At 47.7% G+C, this 19,883-nt stretch overlaps 1 protein-coding gene across 5 annotated transcripts; it reads left to right on the top strand.

Annotated features, from left to right (window-relative positions):
• The first annotated feature begins 2,974 nt into the window (after positions 1-2,974).
• Positions 2,975-19,849, top strand: RBM14 (RNA binding motif protein 14). Of its 5 annotated transcripts, none has more exons than XM_006747676.3 (3): positions 2,978-3,429; positions 8,819-10,283; positions 11,057-11,940. In XM_006747676.3, exons 1-3 carry the CDS (start codon positions 3,093-3,095, stop codon positions 11,262-11,264), a joined length of 2,010 nt encoding a protein of 669 aa, XP_006747739.1. In that variant the 5' UTR covers positions 2,978-3,092; the 3' UTR covers positions 11,265-11,940. The 5 variants fall into 5 exon arrangements, with proteins under 5 accessions (XP_030874435.1, XP_006747739.1, XP_081653849.1 ...); XM_081797723.1 differs by lacking the exon at positions 11,057-11,940 and adding an exon at positions 18,753-19,826 and having other exon boundaries at positions 2,979-3,429; positions 8,819-8,929; XM_006747677.3 differs by having other exon boundaries at positions 2,979-3,429; positions 8,819-8,929.
• Positions 19,850-19,883: the final 34 nt, after the last annotated feature.

Here is a 19,883-nt window from a genome sequence, read left to right as displayed (position 1 = left end):
GTTGCTTCCATTGTTTGCTACTACAAACAATGCTACAATAAATTTATACCAATATTCTTATTGATGAGTTTTTTTGTAGACTAGATTTCCAAAGCAGGATTACTATGTTAAAGAATCACCACATTGACTGGGGCGCCTGGGTAGCTCAGTCGGTTAAGCGTCTGCCTTTGTCTCAGGTCATGATCTCCAGGTCCTGGGATTGAGCCCCACGTTGGGCTCCTTGCTCAGTGGCGAGTCTGCTTCTCCCTCTCCCTCTGTGATCTCTCTTGCTCTCACTCTCTCTCTAGTAAATAAATAAAAAAAAATATTCAAGAATTACCACATTGAAAGTTTTGATATTGCCAGAAAAGTTCCCAAGAAGGATGTAGAGTTTACACTATCATCAGCAATATGCATGTACTTTTCTCACACCCTTACCAGCAATAGATATAAATCTTTTTTTCCCATTTTTTTCAAATTCGAGGGTGAAAAATGTTCTCATTTTCTTAGGAAACTGCATTTCCTTGGCTACCAATGAAGTTTCTTATTAGCCACTTGCACTTCCTCTCCTATAAAATGGCCAGTTTATATCCTTGGTCCATTTATCTCTTTTTTTTCTTATCAATTTGTAGTTCTTTGTACAGTACAGATATTAACTCTTTAGACTCCCAAATTTATATATTCAGCTCAGACCTCTGCCTTGAACTCCACACACATATCTAATTGCTCATTGCATCTCCACTTGGGTGACTTAGAGGCATCTCAAAGCCCGAGTGTCCATTGATTGATGAGGGATAAAGAAGCTGTGAGATATATAGATCTATCTATCTATCATCTATCATCTATCCATCCAGCCATACTGGCACTTTGCTATTATAGCATATATACATAATATATATATAAAATGGAATATTATTCAGAATGAAATCTTGCCATTTGCAACAACATAGGTGGATCTAGAGAGTATAATGCTAAGAAAAATAAGCCAGTCCGAGGAAGACAAATACCATATGATTTTACTCATATGTTGAATTTAAGAAAAAAACAAAGGAGCAAAGGGAAAAAAGAGAGAGACAAACCAAGAAACACTCTGTCTCTCTCTTTTTTTTTTTAGAGGGAGAAAGAGAGGGAGGTGGGGAGGGGCAGAATCTTAAGCAGGCTCCACGCCTAGTGTTGAGCCTGATGTGGGGCTCCACCTCACAACCCTGAGATCATGACCTGAGCTGAAATTGAGTTGGACGCTTAATTGACTGAGCGACCCAGGCCCCCCAAGAAACAAACTCTTAACTATAGGGAACAAACTGGTGGTTACCCAGAGGAGAGGTGGGTGGGGGATTGGTTAAATAGGTGATGGGAATTTAGGAGTGCACTTGTGATGCATACCTGGTGAGGTATAGAATTGTTGAATAAAATAAACACTTAAAAAAAAAATGAAAACCAGTCATTTTACTGGGTACAACCTCCCCTTATATCCTCATGCTCTATTATTTACTCCGTTAGTCTCCAGCCATACTGGCACTTTGCTATTCCTTGAACAGGCAGACATAGTCTTGCCCCAGGACTTTTTGACTTGTACTTTCTGGCTGGAATGATTCCCCTTCGGATGGCTTGCTCTGTCTTTCAAATCTTTAGCATCATTTTTTTTTTTTTTCACTTTTTGCTTTTTTATTTTTATTTTATTTTATTTTTTTTTTAAAGATTTTATTTATTTGACAGAGAGAGACAGCAAGAGCAGGAACACAAGCAGGGGGAGTGGGAGAGGGAGAAGCGGGCTTCCCGCCGAGCAGGGAGCCCGATGTGGGACTCGATCCCGAGACCCCGGGATCATGACCTGAGCCGAAGGCAGACGCTTAACGACTGAGCCACCCAGGCGCCCACTTTTTGCTTTTTTAAAGTAGGCTCCACACCCAGCACAGAGCTCAACGCTGAGCTGGAACTCACAACCGTGAGATCAAGACCTGAGCTGAAATCAAGAGTGGGTCGCCCATCCAAATGATCCACCCAGGCGCCCCTAATACCGTCTAACAGTCTGTATGTTTTACTTGTTTATTATCTGTTTCTCTCCACCATAGTATAAATTCCAAGGTCAGGATTTTTGTCACTGCTATATCCTTGGTGCTAACTGTTTGGTAGGTGCTCAGTAGAATTAGTAGAATGAACATGTAGGTAGATATTTTCCTGAGTTTGTCACATGTATTTATGTTTTTGATGTCTTCTGCCATGCAAAATATTTTTATTTACATACATCTATTGGTTTTGATTTTTTTTTTTTTAAGGCTCAACTTTTGTTCCCTCGGGGACTGTTCTGACCTAATATTGTTTCATTAAACTTTTTATTGTGGAAAACTTCAAACGCACACAAGAGAGATACATCTCATTATTCCTCTTTTGGAAATTCCATAAAGGCAGAGACAAAACTCCGCTTTTCAGTCTCCATCTTCTGCCACGACTTCAGCAACATCAGGGAATGTGTTTCCAAAGAATGAATTAACAGCACGAGGGCTCTCCGGGGCAGATGCCTCTCAGGCCCCTCAAACAGCCCAGCACAGTCCTGGAGGCGGCAGTTCGCTGACTGAAGGCGGCTGTCCTGATTTCTTCCGCCAGGCCTGACCCTCTCGTAGACACGCTCGCTGCCACCTCCTGGTTTGGCCTAGGTTGCCATAATGGGAGGAGCTCTGACTTCCGACTGAACAAAGTTTTTCCTTCGGCCCGCCGATCCCGGCCCCACCCGGGCTAGAGGCCCCGTCTCACCGACTAGGCCTCTCCGCCGCCGACGCTCCCCGCGCGCGTTCCCCCTTCTCCAACCCTTCCTTTCCCCCTCCCCCCGGCAGTGGCGGTTGGTCGCGCGCCGTCGTCCCTTTCCCGCCCCCTCCGCCAACGAGCGGGCTCCAGACCCTCTGGGATTGGCTGCGCCTGAGCGCATCTTCTTTCAGCCTCTCTGATTGGATGTAGGACGCGCGGGATGTCGGCCCCGATTGGCTAGGTCAGAGCGCCTGCGCGGCGGGGTTCTCGGTCGCCAGCCATTCCTGGGGAGGACTGCCGGCCGGTCGGACGTCTCGCCTGTCGCTGGAGGAGAGGTCCCGGCTCTCCGGGAAGGCGGCTGCGGCGGCAAAATGAAGATATTCGTGGGGAACGTCGATGGGGCGGATACAACGCCAGAGGAGCTAGCAGCCCTCTTCGCGCCCTACGGCACGGTCATGAGCTGCGCCGTCATGAAACAGTTCGCCTTCGTGCACATGCGCGAGAACGCAGGCGCGCTGCGCGCCATCGAGGCCCTGCACGGCCACGAGCTGCGGCCGGGGCGCGCGCTCGTGGTGGAGATGTCGCGCCCACGGCCTCTTAACACTTGGAAGATTTTCGTGGGCAATGTGTCGGCTGCGTGCACGAGCCAGGAATTGCGCAGCCTCTTCGAGCGCCGCGGACGCGTCATCGAGTGTGACGTGGTGAAAGGTAACGCGGGGGCGCGCGGGGGCGGGGGCGCGGGCGCGCTCTGGGCACTCTGCTTGTTAGCCACGCCCCTTTCCCGGGGGTCGGTCACGGCGCGGTTGGGGAGGGTGGGGAAGTCCGCGGGAGCGAGGCCTGAGGTGTTGGGGGAGCGTTGGGTAGAGCCACCCTCCTCCCCTGCGGTCCAAGCACCATTCTCCAGATGGGAGGAAGCGGCTCTGGGTGGGTTCGGCGGCCAATGTGAGCCGAGCTACGGGGCCGGGGACGCGCCTGAGAGACTTGCGAGTGTACCGGGGGCGCGCCTTCCACTGGTCTCCTGGGCCTGGCACCGAGCGGAAATTGGGAAGTGACGGGCACAAGCCGGATCATGGAGCGGGGAAGATTTCGCCACTTCCCCACTTTCTCTCCAGACGTCGGTCAGAGAGCAAGGGAAGAGGGAAAAGGTGGGGGCTGACGCCCCAAGGCCACCCTCGTGTTCCCTCCCGATGAATGCTCCCGAGCGGAAGGTAACGGGGCCCTTGGACGTTTCTCGGGCTGGGATCTTACAGCTTTGTGTGGCATGGGTCTACTCATGGGTGTAGTTACTCGTGGGTACAGAAGGGGCCCCTTCCGAATCACTTTGGCCTTTGAATATTGTTAGGTGGGTTAGGCGTGGCAACGCTGTTTTCCAAGTCCCTCAAACTTGGGTTTTTTTCTTTGGGCTCGATTTTACATCTATAAACTGGAAACCCGGACCTTTTGAATGTGGAAGGAGGCTTGTTTTATCAAGGCCTCTTCCTTAGCTTCTACTTGCCAGCCCATGCCCTAGGGCAGTGTTCTTTTATAAGGTCGGTGATTTTGCGAGGGGGCATACTCTGTGGCTGAGGGGGACATGGAGAGGGGTGCGTGAGAGGTCTTCGTTAAACATTGGCAAAACAGAGTTACTTGCTGTTCGTCTTTGCTGGAGTAGTCTAATCCTTAGGGTAGATCCCTAGTTTGCCTTCGAGAAAAATGTATCACTGTAATTTAGGCCCGACTTCCTTTTTGGGACCCAGTTGACTTTTGTAGTCTAGGTTTCTATCCTGTAAGTTCTTTTTCTTTTATGTTGGCAAGGTTTGGTGGGATAGCCCTTGTGGTTGTGGCCAGTTTCTTTTCCTCTGGGAACAGATCAGAGTTAACTTTGCTTTGCCATCTTGAAGCATGCAACCTGGGGGAGCGTCTGATGCCCTGCTCCTAGTGTTGGATTCATACCTTCCCTTACCCTGTGTGAAAAGTTTTGGGGATAGGAAATAAATGAGTGCAGGTCCTTATTTCCACCAAGACACTTCATTTGCTCTCCTGGAAAGGCTTATCTTTTGGGCCATTCTTTGTCCTTTTTATAACTCGGAGAGTGTAAAGGGTCATAGTCTCCACTGCTAGGAGCAATTCCTTGCTCTGCATTAATACCACATTCTATTTCCCTCAACTCAGGTTATGCAAGTCTACGAATGTCCGGAATCAGGCTTTCCTACTGGGTGCTCTAAGGCAGGCTGTATGGTGCACTGATTTTTGCTTTTGTTTAGAGTTAGAGTAGGAAGGGCATCTGGCCAGGAAGTGGATGGGGGTACATGACTCATTATGAGAGTTTTGTGTTTAATTGATCTACCAAGTTTCTTTTGTGCTTCTCAGGCAAGATGACTACTAGATTGGGAATCTAGAAACTAGCATCTGAGGGGACAGTCTCCATGGAACTCATTGGTCAAGAAGCTTGCTTTCAGGTGGTAGAGAAACCAAAAATTTGCCTGGATACGCTCTGGACTGAGACCAAGTGACAGTGGTGGGGAGGGTGAAGTGGATCACTGCATGTGGTTTATAGAACTCCTGGCTCACTCTTAGTGAGAAAGTGAAAGTTTTGTCTGTTTTATCCTTTTGTAAACATTGAGTTAGGAGAAATGTGTTAACTGCATCAGGGAGTAGTGGTTAGCTCTTATTTGTAGTTACCATGGTACATAACAGAGGTCCTGATATACTTTGCTGTAAGAGGTTCTGGGAAAGATTTGACTATCATATTCTCCACTGAGGCTTTTCTGTCTCTCTCGGGTAAAAGAAAGTGAAGTTTTTAAGTTGGGAATGTAGCAGAAGAGACTGGTTCTGGCTTTATAAAAACTAATTTCTTGGGTTGGGAATGGGCATTCGATGATCGAGTCTTCTGGTGTTGGGCTGTGAGGTCTTTGAAAAGCACAGAAGCTTGGGGTTGCACAGGACCATCAGTTCTGTTTTATTTCACAGAGGAAAAACAGTTGCTTGGTTACCCCTGAAGCTTAGATATGATTTGATTTATAGAGCAAAAATCTCCATAGCAACAGTGGATTGTAACTACTGTCCATGGGTTACGTTCTGTTGGGTGTTCAAAGATGAAGTATGTAAGTTGCTGACAGCTTTAGGAACCATTTAGGCTTCAGGGGAGGTCTGAAAGGCAGAAGAGGAAACGGTTTCCTCTATTTTTTTTTTTGTAGGTGGCCATTTTACCCTCCTGTACACAAATCTGTAGTTTAAAGTTAAGAGATTTCTACTCTTCTCAGGATAGGAAAATTCATTTTTCTGGATTCTCTTAACTTTGATGCTAGAGGAATTGTGATGCCACCAGATCAATAGGTGATCTGTGTAAAACATTGTTTGCTAGTGCCTTTAAATGCAGTGGATTTCTTTCAGTGGTTACTAGCCACTGAACTAGCTCTTCAGGCAGTTGGGTTCCTGGAGTTCTCTAGATTTCTGGTTTTTCATCGTCCTAGGATTAAGTGGGTTCCTGCGCATTTTTGATAGGGCTAGGTCTTGGTTTGGCTACTGGCTGTGATAGGGTTAGCCCTGATGTGATTGAATCAGCTGGACAACCCAAGTCCCACTTCTCTTTATAACGTCTGGCTTAGGAACTTTTTGATGTAAATTGGTTATAATTCTGTCTGATGGCTTTTTTAAAAACCAGTGATAAAAAGCAGTGATATAACTCATCTGGGTGGTCAATTGAATTTTACATGTGAAATCTCAGTTTTCAAATTTCAACTTGGTCCGTTTCTTAACAAAACCCAGCTAAATAGGGAGTAGACAGTGGGATGTCCTGTTGCTCTTGTAAACTGTTTGAAGTTTTTGTTTTTGGGTGTTTTTCCCTAGCTTGTTACAGTCTCAGGAATCTGTGGGTAGGTTAGCCAGGACTATAATACCATTCATTAATATTCTCTCATAGTGCCTGGAGATTTTTTTCCATTTACCTTAATCTGCCTACAAGCTCCCATTTTCTGTTTGCCATTGCATTCTCTGGAGGGTCAGCCCAGCCTCTGCTTTTAAGGAGATCTCTGACCACCAATATCTATTTTTAGCTACCTTTACCCAAAGTGGAGGTGAGAGACCATAGGAGAGTTCTAGTACCCTGTGGCTAAGCCAAAAGGAACACTTTTGCCTTAATTGGTAGATAAGAAATCAGGTTCTGACCATGGGGGTGTGAGGACTGAGAGTTGTGATGGTTCATTTTGTTTTTTTTTTGTCATGTCTGGCAGTTCTAAGTTTGCATATACAAACGGTATGGTAGCTCTTGTTTTTTGTTATTACAAATGAAGGATAATACTCTGTAGGGAGAGAAGCCTATGGTTAAATAATCATCATAATCAGGCTTAAATAATCATCATAATTCTTTATCATTATATAGCTATTTATATTTTGCAAGGCACTTTTATTTTCTTATTTGAATCTCCTAACTCTGAGGTGGGTAGGACAGATTTGGCAAGTCAGTATATCAGGATCTGTAACTGAGGCTTTTAAGTGCCTAACTCAGGATTCCTTGTGCTATACCGTACTTCTGACTTGTTGATTATATTTTTATTTTCATTTGTAAGAGACGCAGGTTGGTGGCATTGCCTCACATTGAGAAAAATGACTTGCTCTCTCAGAACAGCTAGAGAGGGCATCCCGGTATGAAAATTTCTAGAAATTAGAGGATACTTATTTCAAGGCTATTTTAAAAGGATTTCTTATCTTCAAGAATGGAATTTTAGTGATTTCATTCAGGTAGTTCTTCATTTCCTAAACTGATGTGAGAGAGATGGGGTCCTGGTACTTGGTACTAAGTAGCCACAGATTCAGATGGGTTTAAGTGCATGATCTTATTTCCCATGAGCATGATCTTGTCATTGTTTTTCATACCCTGCTTGCACCATTGTGGTTTGTGAGTTTGGACATGAATAAGAATTTCTTCCCACTCCTCCCCCTTCTAATCTAATATAGTCTCCTTCTGTGTGGTAGATGAGTAGGACATTGAGATCAGCGTCTTAAGTCTGTATCCCACCACAGCTCATTCAGATCCTGAATGAGGACCTCAAGGGTAACCTCCTTAGCAGAGACTGCAAGCTGCAGTAGTTGCAGCTTCTCACCTTGAAGCTAGGAAACCAGCTCTTTCCTGTAAACAATCGCTCTGTGAACAGGCGTGCAAGGGGTAAGGTATATTTCTGTCCTTTGAAGAGGAACAAGTAGAGGATATGAGCCTGGGGGAGGGGGCTTGAGCCTGAACTCAGCCAGGAGGCTTGATTTCCATTCCCACACCTCATTGGCCTAAATGGGTTCCAGCTTTTCCTGTTCTAAGTTTAAAATTTCTAGTCATGTTACACGGTCCTACCTTACACATTGACTTCTCAGGGATAGACTGGTATAGTGAAGGGGCACGGAAGAACTGAGATTCTGTTCCTGGCTCTGATTTTGATTTAGGGCAAGCCATATAAATTCTCTGAGCATGTTTGCCCACCTGTAAAATGGAGATAATGATCCTTTGCTCTGCTTGCCTCACAGGATTGTTGTGAGGCCCAAATGAAGGCCTGTGCATGGAAATACTTTGAAAACGGAAGTACTCTGAGAAAAGGGGAGATCACATTGGAGGAATTTAAAGAACTGTGCGTTGCAGTCTAGCTCTCCCGCTTTAACTGGACCCTGGGCTGAGACATGGGTCATGCTAAGACATAGTGGTCATTTCTAGTGTTTCAGAGTTAAGCTTCAAAGGTGAGCAGTAGTGTTTGGTGACTTGGGTTAGAGAACACTAAATAATTGAGTGATCCAGGAACCCTTTCTGTGTTTTGGCTGGTGGTTTACACTTAGAGGAGCTGGAAAGATTTTTCTCCTGTGTTAGTTCATCTTTGTTCTTTCTTCTCTCGCCAGAAAGGTAGCAGGGGGAAAGGGAAGAATGGGGAGAAGGCCATAGGGAAAGGTGACTGCTTGGGACAGTCTGGAAGCTTTGTTATGTGGGAGCCATGTTTTATGACATACTCCTGGAGAGGAGGGTTTGGAGGCCTGGAGGTAGCTGGCAACAGCTGGGTGCTGTTGTGTGTCCAGTTTGGGACCCATCAGGTAGCATGCCCTGCCCCCCTAATTGCTAACCCTCTGTCTGCTGCTTTATCAGACTACGCGTTTGTTCACATGGAGAAGGAAGCAGATGCCAAAGCCGCCATCGCGCAGCTCAACGGCAAAGAAGTGAAGGGCAAGCGCATCAACGTGGAACTCTCAACCAAGGGTCAGAAGAAGGGGCCCGGCCTGGCTATCCAGTCTGGGGACAAGACCAAGAAACCAGGGGCTGGGGATACGGCATTCCCTGGAACTGGTGGCTTCTCTGCCACCTTCGACTACCAGCAGGCTTTTGGCAACAGCACTGGTGGCTTTGATGGGCAAGCCCGTCAGCCCACACCACCCTTCTTTGGTCGCGACCGCAGCCCCCTGCGCCGTTCACCTCCCCGAGCCTCCTATGTGGCTCCTCTGACGGCCCAGCCAGCCACCTACCGGGCCCAGCCCTCAGTGTCGCTGGGAGCTGCCTACAGGGCCCAGCCTTCTGCCTCTTTGGGTGTCGGCTATCGGACTCAGCCCATGACCGCCCAGGCAGCCTCTTACCGCGCTCAGCCCTCTGTCTCCCTTGGGGCCCCATATAGGGGCCAGCTGGCTAGCCCTAGCTCCCAGTCTGCCGCAGCTTCCTCGCTTGGCCCATATGGTGGAGCCCAGCCCTCGGCCTCGGCCCTCTCCTCCTACGGGGGTCAGCCAGCTGCGGCTTCCTCGCTCAACTCCTATGGGGCTCAGGGTTCCTCCCTTGCCTCCTATGGTAACCAGCCATCGTCTTACGGCGCGCAGGCTGCCTCTTCCTATGGGGTTCGCGCGGCTGCCTCTTCCTACAACACCCAGGGAGCAGCTTCCTCCCTAGGCTCGTATGGGGCCCAGGCAGCCTCCTATGGGGCCCAGTCTGCAGCCTCCTCACTAGCTTATGGGGCCCAGGCAGCTTCTTACAATGCCCAGCCCTCGGCCTCTTACAATGCCCAGTCCGCCCCGTATGCTGCACAACAGGCTGCTTCCTACTCTTCCCAGCCGGCTGCCTATGTGGCACAGCCAGCTACAGCTGCTGCCTATGCCAGCCAACCAGCCGCCTACGCTGCACAAGCCACTACCCCAATGGCTGGCTCCTATGGGGCCCAGCCGGTTGTTCAGACCCAGCTGAATAGTTATGGGGCTCAAGCATCAATGGGCCTGTCCGGCTCCTATGGGGCTCAGTCAGCTGCTGCGGCCACTGGCTCCTATGGCGCTGCAGCTGCCTACGGGGCCCAGCCTTCTGCCACCCTGGCAGCTCCGTACCGCACTCAGTCGTCAGCCTCATTGGCTGCTTCCTATGCTGCCCAGCAGCATCCCCAGGCTGCTGCCTCCTACCGTGGCCAGCCGGGCAATGCCTACGATGGGGCAGGTCAGCCGTCTGCAGCCTACCTGTCCATGTCCCAGGGGGCCGTTGCCAACGCCAACAGCACCCCGCCGCCCTATGAGCGTACCCGCCTCTCCCCACCCCGGGCCAGCTACGACGATCCCTACAAAAAGGCTGTCGCCATGTCGAAAAGGTACTGTATGCCCCCCCGCCTCTGCCCCCAGCTGGGGCTTAGGGCAAGGGGCTGAGGTTGGCATGGGAGGGAAAGTGGAGCCATTGGCCCCTCCCTTGGTCTTCTCTCCTCTATTCCTGTGGGATGTCCAAAGGCCGAGGGGGTTGATGTCTGTGAACTTCTGGTCACCAGGGTTCAGGTGGAGCGTTAGTGCTCAGCCTGGGGTGGTACCAGCTAGTCAGGCTGGGATAAGTGTCACCTGTCTAGGCTAGCCCAAGTGCCATTGGAGCTACTGCCTGCAGGATTGTGGCCCATAGCCTTTCCCACCGTCTCAAGGATCCTTAAGCCTGTTACGTGGTTGTCCTGGCTTTGGTGGGGTGGGTTTGAAAGAGTAGTCCCTTCAGCACTCACTGGCTGAAGGCAAGGTGTATGAGGTGCGTCCACTCTTGGGAAGTTGGGGACCTTGCTTTTGTCCGCCGTTCTGTTGATAAACAACCAAGGTCTTTCTGTGCAGGGCCCAGGGGGGATAGTTTGTTTGTGGTTTGGGAATGTAGACCAAATCCACCTTGGCCAGTTGAGAAGGGAGGGCTTCAGTGGTGGGCTTGGTTTCCCACTGAGTTGAACCAGGCTTGATTTCTTGCCCTGGATAGGGTGATGAGCCTTCTGACAAAATCTTGTTTGTTGGAGACCAATCTGATCACACCCTCCCTATCCCCATTGGCATCTCCCCCATGCCCACCTGGAGCCCTCCCCTCAATTGTCTCATTCACCAACTGTCTTCTTCTCTCGACTAGGTATGGTTCCGACCGGCGTTTAGCCGAGCTCTCTGATTACCGCCGTTTATCAGAGTCGCAGCTTTCGTTCCGCCGCTCGCCGACAAAGTCCTCGCTGGATTACCGTCGCCTGCCCGATGCCCATTCCGATTACGCACGCTATTCGGGCTCCTATAATGATTACCTGCGGGCAGCTCAGATGCACTCTGGCTACCAGCGCCGCATGTAGGGCCGTCCTGGGATGGGGCACCACAGGGAGGGAAGGAGAGGAAAGGTGGGGTAGGGTGCAGACCCAGGTTATAACCACTGGCCCATACCTCTCCTGTTTGCGGTTTTTCATCCCCTCTACCCTGTGGGCCTTCCCCAGGAGATGATCCTTTTGAGTGTTCGGCAGTAACCTACTTTGTTCCTTCGCCTCAGCAGCAAATCTTGCTACTGGCTCTAGATCTGCGGTTTCCCCTTTCCCCTGCCTCCCATCTCCCAGGATGGGAATTTCTTTTATGTTTTTATTTTTTCCTGGCTCCCTTTTATTTTTCTGCGCGATATTTAAGGTCGTCTGGATGGGGAAGCAACCTGCAGCTGAGGTCGGCGGCGCCTTTTTCTTTTTAGATGTGAGGGAGGCCAGGAAAGGGTTAGCTTAACCATTTCCTATGCGCCAAGCTGTGCCAGCAGTCCAGGGGACCCTGACTTTGTCCCTCTATAGACTGTGTTGAGACTGAGTTCCTGTCGGGACAGTTGGTTGGTATATGTCCAAATCCCTACTGACCCCCTGATGTTCTAGCTGATGCTGAGTGGCACAGTCCCACATCCCCATCTCCCCAAGTAGGTGGTGTTAGAAAACCTTGATTTTTTTTCCCTTTTGTATGGAGTACAAATAAAACTTGGGGCAATTTGCAGTTTGGAAACCTGGTTGTCATTGTCTTGATTGCACTCAGTTTCAGAGGAGCCAGTTTGACATCCAGGAAGACATGATAGCTAAAGGAAAGGCAGCTGGAGAACCCAGGGCAGATAAGGAAAGGGGTTTGAATGTGGGAATTAGTGATTTTCCTGCTGCCCAGAGGGATTTAGGTCATCATCGTCCTGCTAGTCTGCCATCTTTAGGACTGGAGAGTCCAGACCAAGTGCTTGGACTTTTCTCAGCCCTTAACTTGAATTGATCACACCAAGATGCAGTAAATTTACTGCCCATTTTTCCCTAACTTGTCTCCAGTTCAGAAACAACCTGTGCTCCAGCAGGGTGGTTCTGGGGTATGGCTTCTCAAGTGAAAAGTGAGGAAATGGGCTGCTTTGGTGCTTACAAGTCTAGTGGATCCTCGAGGGGGTGGACTTGAGTGAGTGCTGGAGCTGGGACCCAGAAGGGAGCCAGTGGTGGGGTAGGGGTGATGTCAGTGTCTGGTACTTCCCTGTGGTTAGAGAAAGGAGCAGGGACAGTCGGAAGCAGGTATGGGGGATCTGGCCATAGACCTGGTATTCCGCCTGTTGAACCATCACCATGGAGCGTCCTTCCTGCGTCCTGCCAACTTCTGCCACATTGGTGCCCTGAGACTCACTTACCCTGTCTCCATTTGTTAGGGTTTCCAGATGTGTTCTTGCTGGGTTTATAGTTGAAGGTATCCTCACAGATTGGGAAGGGGGTGAGGTACAAGCATAACCCAAGTAGGGATGTTGGGTTAGAGTGAGGAATTGAAGATTCTTTTTATACTTTTATTCTGGGATGGGTGGGCTGGGGTGAGGGGGAGAGGGGCTGTTGAGAGGGCCTGGCAAAAAAAAAAAGTTCCAGCCAGGGACAAGATGGAGGCTTGGGCTTACTAATAACGAGTGAATAGAAGAATACTGGCTGGGGATGAACCTATTGATGTTCCTTTGGAAAGGAGGCTTTAGAGATTCAATTTGGGAGCCTGCTGGGGTGAGGCGATTTTGGGGACTTGTGTGTGTCAATCAAGTGGAGTTCAGGTGGGTTCTTTTCTGCCTCTCACTGGTTTCTTGTGAATTTGCCTGTGACAGAGTAGCTTGCCCCCAGATGTTCTCTTCCCTCTGCCCAGTGGGCAAAAGTATATGATCTTTATAACCATGAGTTCTTGTGGATGCTAACTGGGGTAATTTCAGGGGGTTACTGGGGCCATAGCTCTTTTCCTTGCTTCTCTTTCTGCTCACTGCTTTGCCTCCAGGTGCTTTGCTGTTCCTTTTCATTTCTTTACAGGACTGGGAGGGGGAGTTCATAGGTTTCTTGTTATTTTTCTGCAGGGAGGGTGGGGTGATCTGAGGGCCAAGCTAACAAGCTTAGCTCTGGTTATTATTCCGGAAAATAGAGGGTTGGTTGATTACAGGGCTGTGATTGTGGCCTGTGTATTTGTAATATTTCTTTGTCATGTGGCTTTCTGTCTTCCTTTTTCTCCAGTGAGGGTTCTGCCACTACCCCAGTCCCAGGGTGCCTGTGAAAAACAGTTTAATGTGCTCTTGGGGCCAGTGTTCTTTATTGCAGCCCAAGTTCTTCAGAGTGACCTGGCCTAGATGATCACTCTAACTGCCTGTCATCTTCAGATCCTGATGCCCTTGCTGTCTCAGCCCTTAGGTTTTTCGTTGTTTAAGTAGAAGAGACTACAAAGCTAAAACATTTGTCATTCTCTTCTTTCTTGCAGATTGTTTTAAAATTCGCTTCTCCCTCTTTTATTTAAATTATGCCACCTGTGTTAATCCTATAGCCCACTCCTCATACTTTGCTTTTAGTGGATTTCTGAGTTCCTGGGTCCTGTAACTTGGAGATGGTTGGGTTGAGTGAATGGGAGGACAGACATTTAATGTGTGTTTCGGGGTAAGAGGTGGGGAATATGGGCTCCCAGTGTCCTTCAGATTTTTGCACTCTGCATCTATTACCTCTACAACTTGGCCTTCATTGGAGAAGTTTAAGATGGTTTATTCCTGGAACAACATCACATAGAGGCTTCTAACCTTGTCAGTCTGCTCTCTTCTGAGGTTTGGACTTTGTTTCAAATTCTGTCTGGGATAGGCCTGGGGCCCCATCCCTTGTACTGGAGGTAATGGGACTGTCCCTGAGAGGTCAGCCTCTGGGTAGGCTGCTTTTCTAGTCATGCCCATCACCTAAGTTCTACCAGTGTTTGCATAGACTGTTGGTTCTCCAGTCATTTTGTCCTATCAAGCCAAGTAAGCTGACCGTAATAGGGGATGACTGAGGTCATAATGAAAATAAATTTCCTAGATTTATGGACTGTATATAATAGAAGGTTGGGTAATAGAGAAGATAAGATGGAGAGCAGGTGAGGGCTGCCTGGGTGGCTCAGTCGATTAAGCGTCTGCCTTCGGCTTAGGTCGTGATCCCAGGATCCTGGGATCAAGCCTCCTGCGTCGGGCTCCCTGCTCAGCGGGGAGTCTGCTTCTCCCTCTCTCTCTGCCTTACCCCCCCTGCTTGTGCTCTCGCTCTCTCAAATAAATAAAATCTTTAAAAAAAAAGATGAGCAGGTGAAAAATTTATATTCACCTAAGTTTTACATTTATCTTTAGAGAGATCATAAAGGGTAGAATCTAGAGTATTCCAAGAAAAAAAAGGAGTTCTTAAAATTATTTCAAGTACAGCTCTAAATCATTTGGAATATTGTGTGTCTCTAGTACTGGAAATACAGTGTTCAAGTAGCTGAGCCCTTGTGCTGGCCTTGAATTTATAATCTGGGGAGTAAGGACCTACCTCAATGAACTAGTTACAGTTAAACAATACTAGGGTAGTGGAAGATGAGGAAGAGGCAGTTCCACTAGTTAAAACTTTCTGGAAATGGGATTTGTTTGGTTGGAAAATTGACTTGGCACAGAGAGAATGACTAAGGGTGTTGGCTCTAAAATCAGGTTTCCTGAGTTTGAATCATGTTTCTTTCACTTAGCTGTGTGATCTTGGACATGTCAGGAACTCTGCCTCAGTTTTTTCATCTATAAAATGAAGGTAATAGCTAACATTTATTGAACACTTGCTAAGCACCGTTAAAAGTGCATTTCCTACAGGAATTTCATTTGATCTTCATTGTAATCCAAATGCCATTAAGTATTTTTAAACCTCTTTTATAAATGAGAAGTTGAGGCTGTAGGTTAAATAACTTTTCTTAAGATCACATAGTTGGAAAGTAGATCAAGGGATTGAATCAGTATTTTGAATTAACTATCCAGGACTTTGCTTGTAATCATAATACTGTAGAAGGATCAAATGAGAACATGTGTCAAGTGTAGGACCTCATAAATAGCCACTGCTCTTTAATGCTAGCTATCTCACAGACATGAGTTAGAACATTCTGGGGAGATTGGTTGGCCTAGTGGAGCACACATCTGAGCAAGGGACTTTGGATGTAGGTGTGAGTGAGTGCAGCACATATGAATAACAGTGAAGCATTGGATTTTTTAAATGAGTGGTACCTAGGAGTGAAGTAGGACATGGACCACACCAGTTTTTGTCACTTCCAGTCTCAGGCAACACTTCAGTGTCCTGAGATCGGATTCTCCTTGGGTATGGAAAAGAAAGGTATGGGGTAGGAAACCTGCAAAGACAGTAAGGGGAGGGTAAGAGAGTGTAGCTGCCAGTGGAATTGGAAGCTTAGGAAGCTTACTTGACTGGCCTAGTCAAGGAAGGCCAGTCTGGACATCCCTGGAGAATACTGGTTTTTAATTTGTGCTCTTACTAAACCAGTAACTCATTTCTGGACAGGAGCCAGAGTTATTAATATGTATAAATTACATATATTCACCCCTAAGGGTGTGAAAGTAATAGATTGTTTATTCACATTTGAATGGTTTTCACTGACATCAGTGTTTCTCCCCGTCCCCCAAGTTTGGATTTTTCCCTTATTTCTCTTCCAAGAGTCCAGGCTCCAGGCACTTTTGTCTTTTCAAGATCTGCAGTGAGAATAATGTATATTTATGCTTGGCTATGACAGATATCAGCTTTCTAGATGACTTTGAACAAGTCACTTTACCTTTTAGGTGCTTGGTAACTTGATCAGCAAATTAAAAATCACCCAAATGGCATCTAAAGTGTTCTGGACACGGTGCTTTTAAAACTCTGCATTCAATTGTTTTGCATAGTTGGGTTGGTAAGGTAGAGGATTTGGACCAGATGTTTTTAATTTATAAACCTTAATGGTTTTTAAGGAATGAATATTAAGCTTCTTTAGTACTCAGTAAAATAGAGTTGGATAGGTTAACATTAGTATGGAGATGCTTGAACTACAAACAGATCTTTCTACCTAAAGCTTCATTTTTTTAGCATTTGTCAAGCTGGTCATCCTGATGATCAAAAGCTGTAGCATAGGTTACCCCCTGGCTTTTGGGCACCTGCTTTTTCTGTTTGAGGGAGACTGGAAAGCGTACTGGGTAATAAGGGTAAAAGTGCTTCTTGTTTTTAGAACTAAGGGTCCATGGTCTTAAGCTGATACTGACTGAAAATCCAAAGTATTTCTCCTTTTGGTTTCCAAAAGAAGTTAAGTCTTGCATTCATTCACCCTTGTGTTAACTTAGTCAACAAATAATTGAGTGTCTACCATGTTCCAGGTGCAGTTAACATTGAGGATAGAGTAGGGAAGAAGAAAAGGTCCCTGCCTTGAACAAGTATTTGATGGGGGAAGGAGGGAGGTAGGAGAAATAAATGGAATGAACAAATAGGATTTCAAGTGGTGGTAAGTATTTGGAAAAATAACATGAAGTCATGGCATGGAGTTCCAAGGTAGGGTTGGAGTAGGGGGATGTCTTTAGATGGGCTGGCCATTGAAGGACCTTGGGGAAAGAACATTCCAGTCTGAATGAACTTGGAACAAAAAGGCCAGTGTACTGGAGCATAGTTGGGGTTTGGGGTGTGTGGGGGTGGAGCATAGTGTGTGTGGGGGGGTGGGGTGGGTGTTTGTTAAAGAGATTGGGAGATTCTGGCAAGAACCAGGGTGAGTTTGAAAATTCTCCATTTGCAGTGGGTTTTAAGAATCAGGTGATGATTTAATGTGCCTTTACTCAGTTGGATGAGCTTGCAAAATGAGACTTATTACTCCACCTTAAAGGCTTTCAGAAGGTAAATTAATTAGATTGAGAGTGTTGGGGGCGGGGCGGGGGGAGGCTGTGGTCAGCAAACTGGCATGGATTGTGATCCTGAGATTTATATTCCCAGTCCTCTCCCCTTTGGGCCTGGAGAGATTCTTAGTTTATAGAGTGAGTGGATCTCATCTGCTTTGGTATTTTGGGAGAAAGTTTATCTCCAGGGCTGTTGGGGCACACAAAATTTGGAAGATCAAACAAAGGAGCTGAGAGAATTTCTATACCAGATGCGTTTCCCTGCAGATCGAGTGGTGACCCTCATCTGATGGCTGGCCCCCTTAAAAGGGCACACACACACAGCTGACTAACATGGAATTGATTTTCTTCATCATGGATTATATGGCCTTTACTCAGTCTCAGAGTTTCAGTATCAAAATCCACAATGAAAACGGACCACGATTAGTGACCACCACATCTGTAAATATTTTGATGTTTTTAGGTCCTTTGCTCTTCCCACCCTAGAGTAAGTCTTGACCAGATTTCCACCATTTGATTCCTGAGTCATGTCCGGTTTTAAAACTCATTTCCACAACTTTGACTCCTTTCTTTTTATGGCCCCCACCCCCCTTTCTGGGGCTACTTTGGACGGTTGTATGTTATGTCATCTTCACTCATGATCCCTTTCCTCATAGATAACCTCACTGCTTTTAAGTTCTTTCATCCAGCACTTTTCCCCACTCCCGCTTTTAACTCTCTCTTCAAAAGCTGCCTCGCAAAGGGTCATTGCTTGCTCAAAGAATATGGGATTATGTGAAGAAGCCAAAGGATGAGAAAGAAAATGTGATGAGGGAGCCGGACGCTCTGGAGAATGCTATTTTGATTGTATTTTGTTTATAGCTGGATGTGATTAGGCTCCTCTAAGGTCGGTTCTAGGAGTTTAAACCTACAGCTCTGGCTGATGGCGCCCAATAAAATAAAACAAAAAACTTTCGCTGCTCCAGTTTTTTCTCAGGGCGGGGTGGGGGCCTTTTCAATCTCCAAGGTCGCACAGAGAAGCCGTTTCTTCATCTTGGACCCACCCCGGGAGACTGGTTCCTCGCGGGAACTGGTCTCAGCGCCTCCTGAGTAACGCAGCCTCCAACCGGGCCAACTTCGGGGCCGTTATAACCTAATTGAAGCCGCGCCCATTAACCGTTTCCAGAATTCCTTTGAACATCTATGACAGTAGTTTTGATGCGAGGGGAGCTCCGGGACTTCTAGGGCTACGGTGTGGATTCTTGGGCAAAGGAGGAGGTTGGTTCTTCAGGTGGGGAAGCTTCGTTATTTTTCTTCCTGGCGTTTGGGTCTAAGCTATCGTATAGCATCCTGGCTGCGAGGGGTTGGTGGTTGGGAGTGTAGAAGGAGAAATTTGGAGAAGGCAAAATGGAGCGGGGGATGCTGTCAGGATGTGCACGTGTCGGTGGCAAAACGTGGAAGCTTCACAAAGTTGGCGCCACGAAGCTAAAGACCGCCACACCGGGGCCCTAGCTCGCTTCGCCTAATGGCGGGCCGCACCCCGCCGGCGAAGCCCACGTTTGTAGTTCCTCCCTCACGCCGACCTCTTGCCCAATCAGTGACTTCGGCTTCGCGAGGTAGGCGCTCATTGGCATTCGCATAAAAGCTCCGGGGTTACTGACGTTTCCACCTCTTCCCGGCCTCTCAGGTAATTGGCGTTGGTGATAACCAATCAGGAAGAGGATCTGTGGGAACGCCTGCCTTTAACTTAACTGAGCAGCCAATCCGGTGGTACACTCACCTCCCCTTCTACCCAGAGTCACTGCTGCGGCCGCCGCCATTTTAGCGTTTTGTCAGAAGCGTCTGCGCCGCGAGGAAGAGCCCCTGCTGATTTCCGTGCGGGTGAGAGACTCCAAGCCCCTCGGCTGTCTTTTTTTTGCCCTGTTAAATCTTACCTCACTCCTTTGGGCTTCAGAGGTATCGTAGTGGGGTATTGGCCTGCGCACCCGTCTCTGAGAGCCGACCTCGGTGCTGGGCATTGCGCGGTAAGCCTGAAGCAGCCCTTCCCCCACGACCTCCCCCGAGAATACCCTTTCTCCCCACCTTGCCTTCCACCCGACTTGGCTCGGTTTCCTGCCTTGAGGTTTCCATATAGATAACCGCATTTTCCTTAGACTCAGGAAAATTGAAGCCCTTTTCGAGAATTTCTTGGGCCCTGAGACATTGTTGTCTGGCTGATGAGTCTGAAGCCCCGTTCTCTGGCCACGCATTTCCCCATTCTGCAGGAGCTCGTTAGGATGGCACCTCGGGAGAGGCGTTCCCCAGTCCTGTGTACTCTCCTCATGCCTTGCTCTCTGGCCCGGGTCTCCGGTTCACTTCTTCCAAAGGAAACCCGAAAACGTAGCTATTATAAGGCCCAGTTTTCCGGAAATGGTGGCCACTCGCTCGGTTGCGAGAGGAAGAGCTAATTCATAATTTCAGTAGACAGTTCAGCCAGCCAGTAGTTAGACTTTCGTTTTCTGACCTCACAGTGGATAGAAAAGCCCAGTACCTCTAGCCCTGCATGTATGCCCTCATTTTCATTTCCATTTTGGTTAGAAGCTTTCCAGCTCTTTTCAAACCCTTTGTCTACTAAGGACCTTTCTATTACAGACATTTTCTCATTCTTACGGGTTCTGCAGTTTGTACTGTAGCAGGCCTCCATATTCCCACTTTTCTTTGATTGTTCTGTGGAGGTGGGCATGTAAGAGAAAGGGAAAACTGGAAATATTTCCTAGAGTTTTTGGTTTTAATTGACATGAGCCTTAGGTCTTTTGTTAGAAATTTTGTTTCTTCCCAT

Source organism: Leptonychotes weddellii, chromosome 11 (genome assembly GCF_054177405.1).
Source record: "Leptonychotes weddellii isolate Sample4059 chromosome 11, ASM5417740v2, whole genome shotgun sequence".
Taxonomy (NCBI): Eukaryota; Metazoa; Chordata; class Mammalia; order Carnivora; family Phocidae; genus Leptonychotes; species Leptonychotes weddellii.
The sequence above is the reverse complement of the archived record's forward strand: the minus strand, read 5'-3'. Positions and strand labels throughout refer to the sequence as shown.

What these genes read in the sequence shown, in the direction of transcription:
- RBM14 (XM_006747676.3), top strand. Translation starts at nt 3,093, where the DNA reads ATGAAGATATTCGTGGGGAACGTCGATGGGGCGGATACAACGCCAGAG. An exon ending in CGAGTGTGACGTGGTGAAAG is followed by an intron (nt 3,430 to 8,818) that starts GTAACGCGGGGG and finishes CTGCTTTATCAG; the next exon opens with ACTACGCGTTTGTTCACATG. An exon ending in GCTGTCGCCATGTCGAAAAG is followed by an intron (nt 10,284 to 11,056) that starts GTACTGTATGCC and finishes TCTCTCGACTAG; the next exon opens with GTATGGTTCCGACCGGCGTT.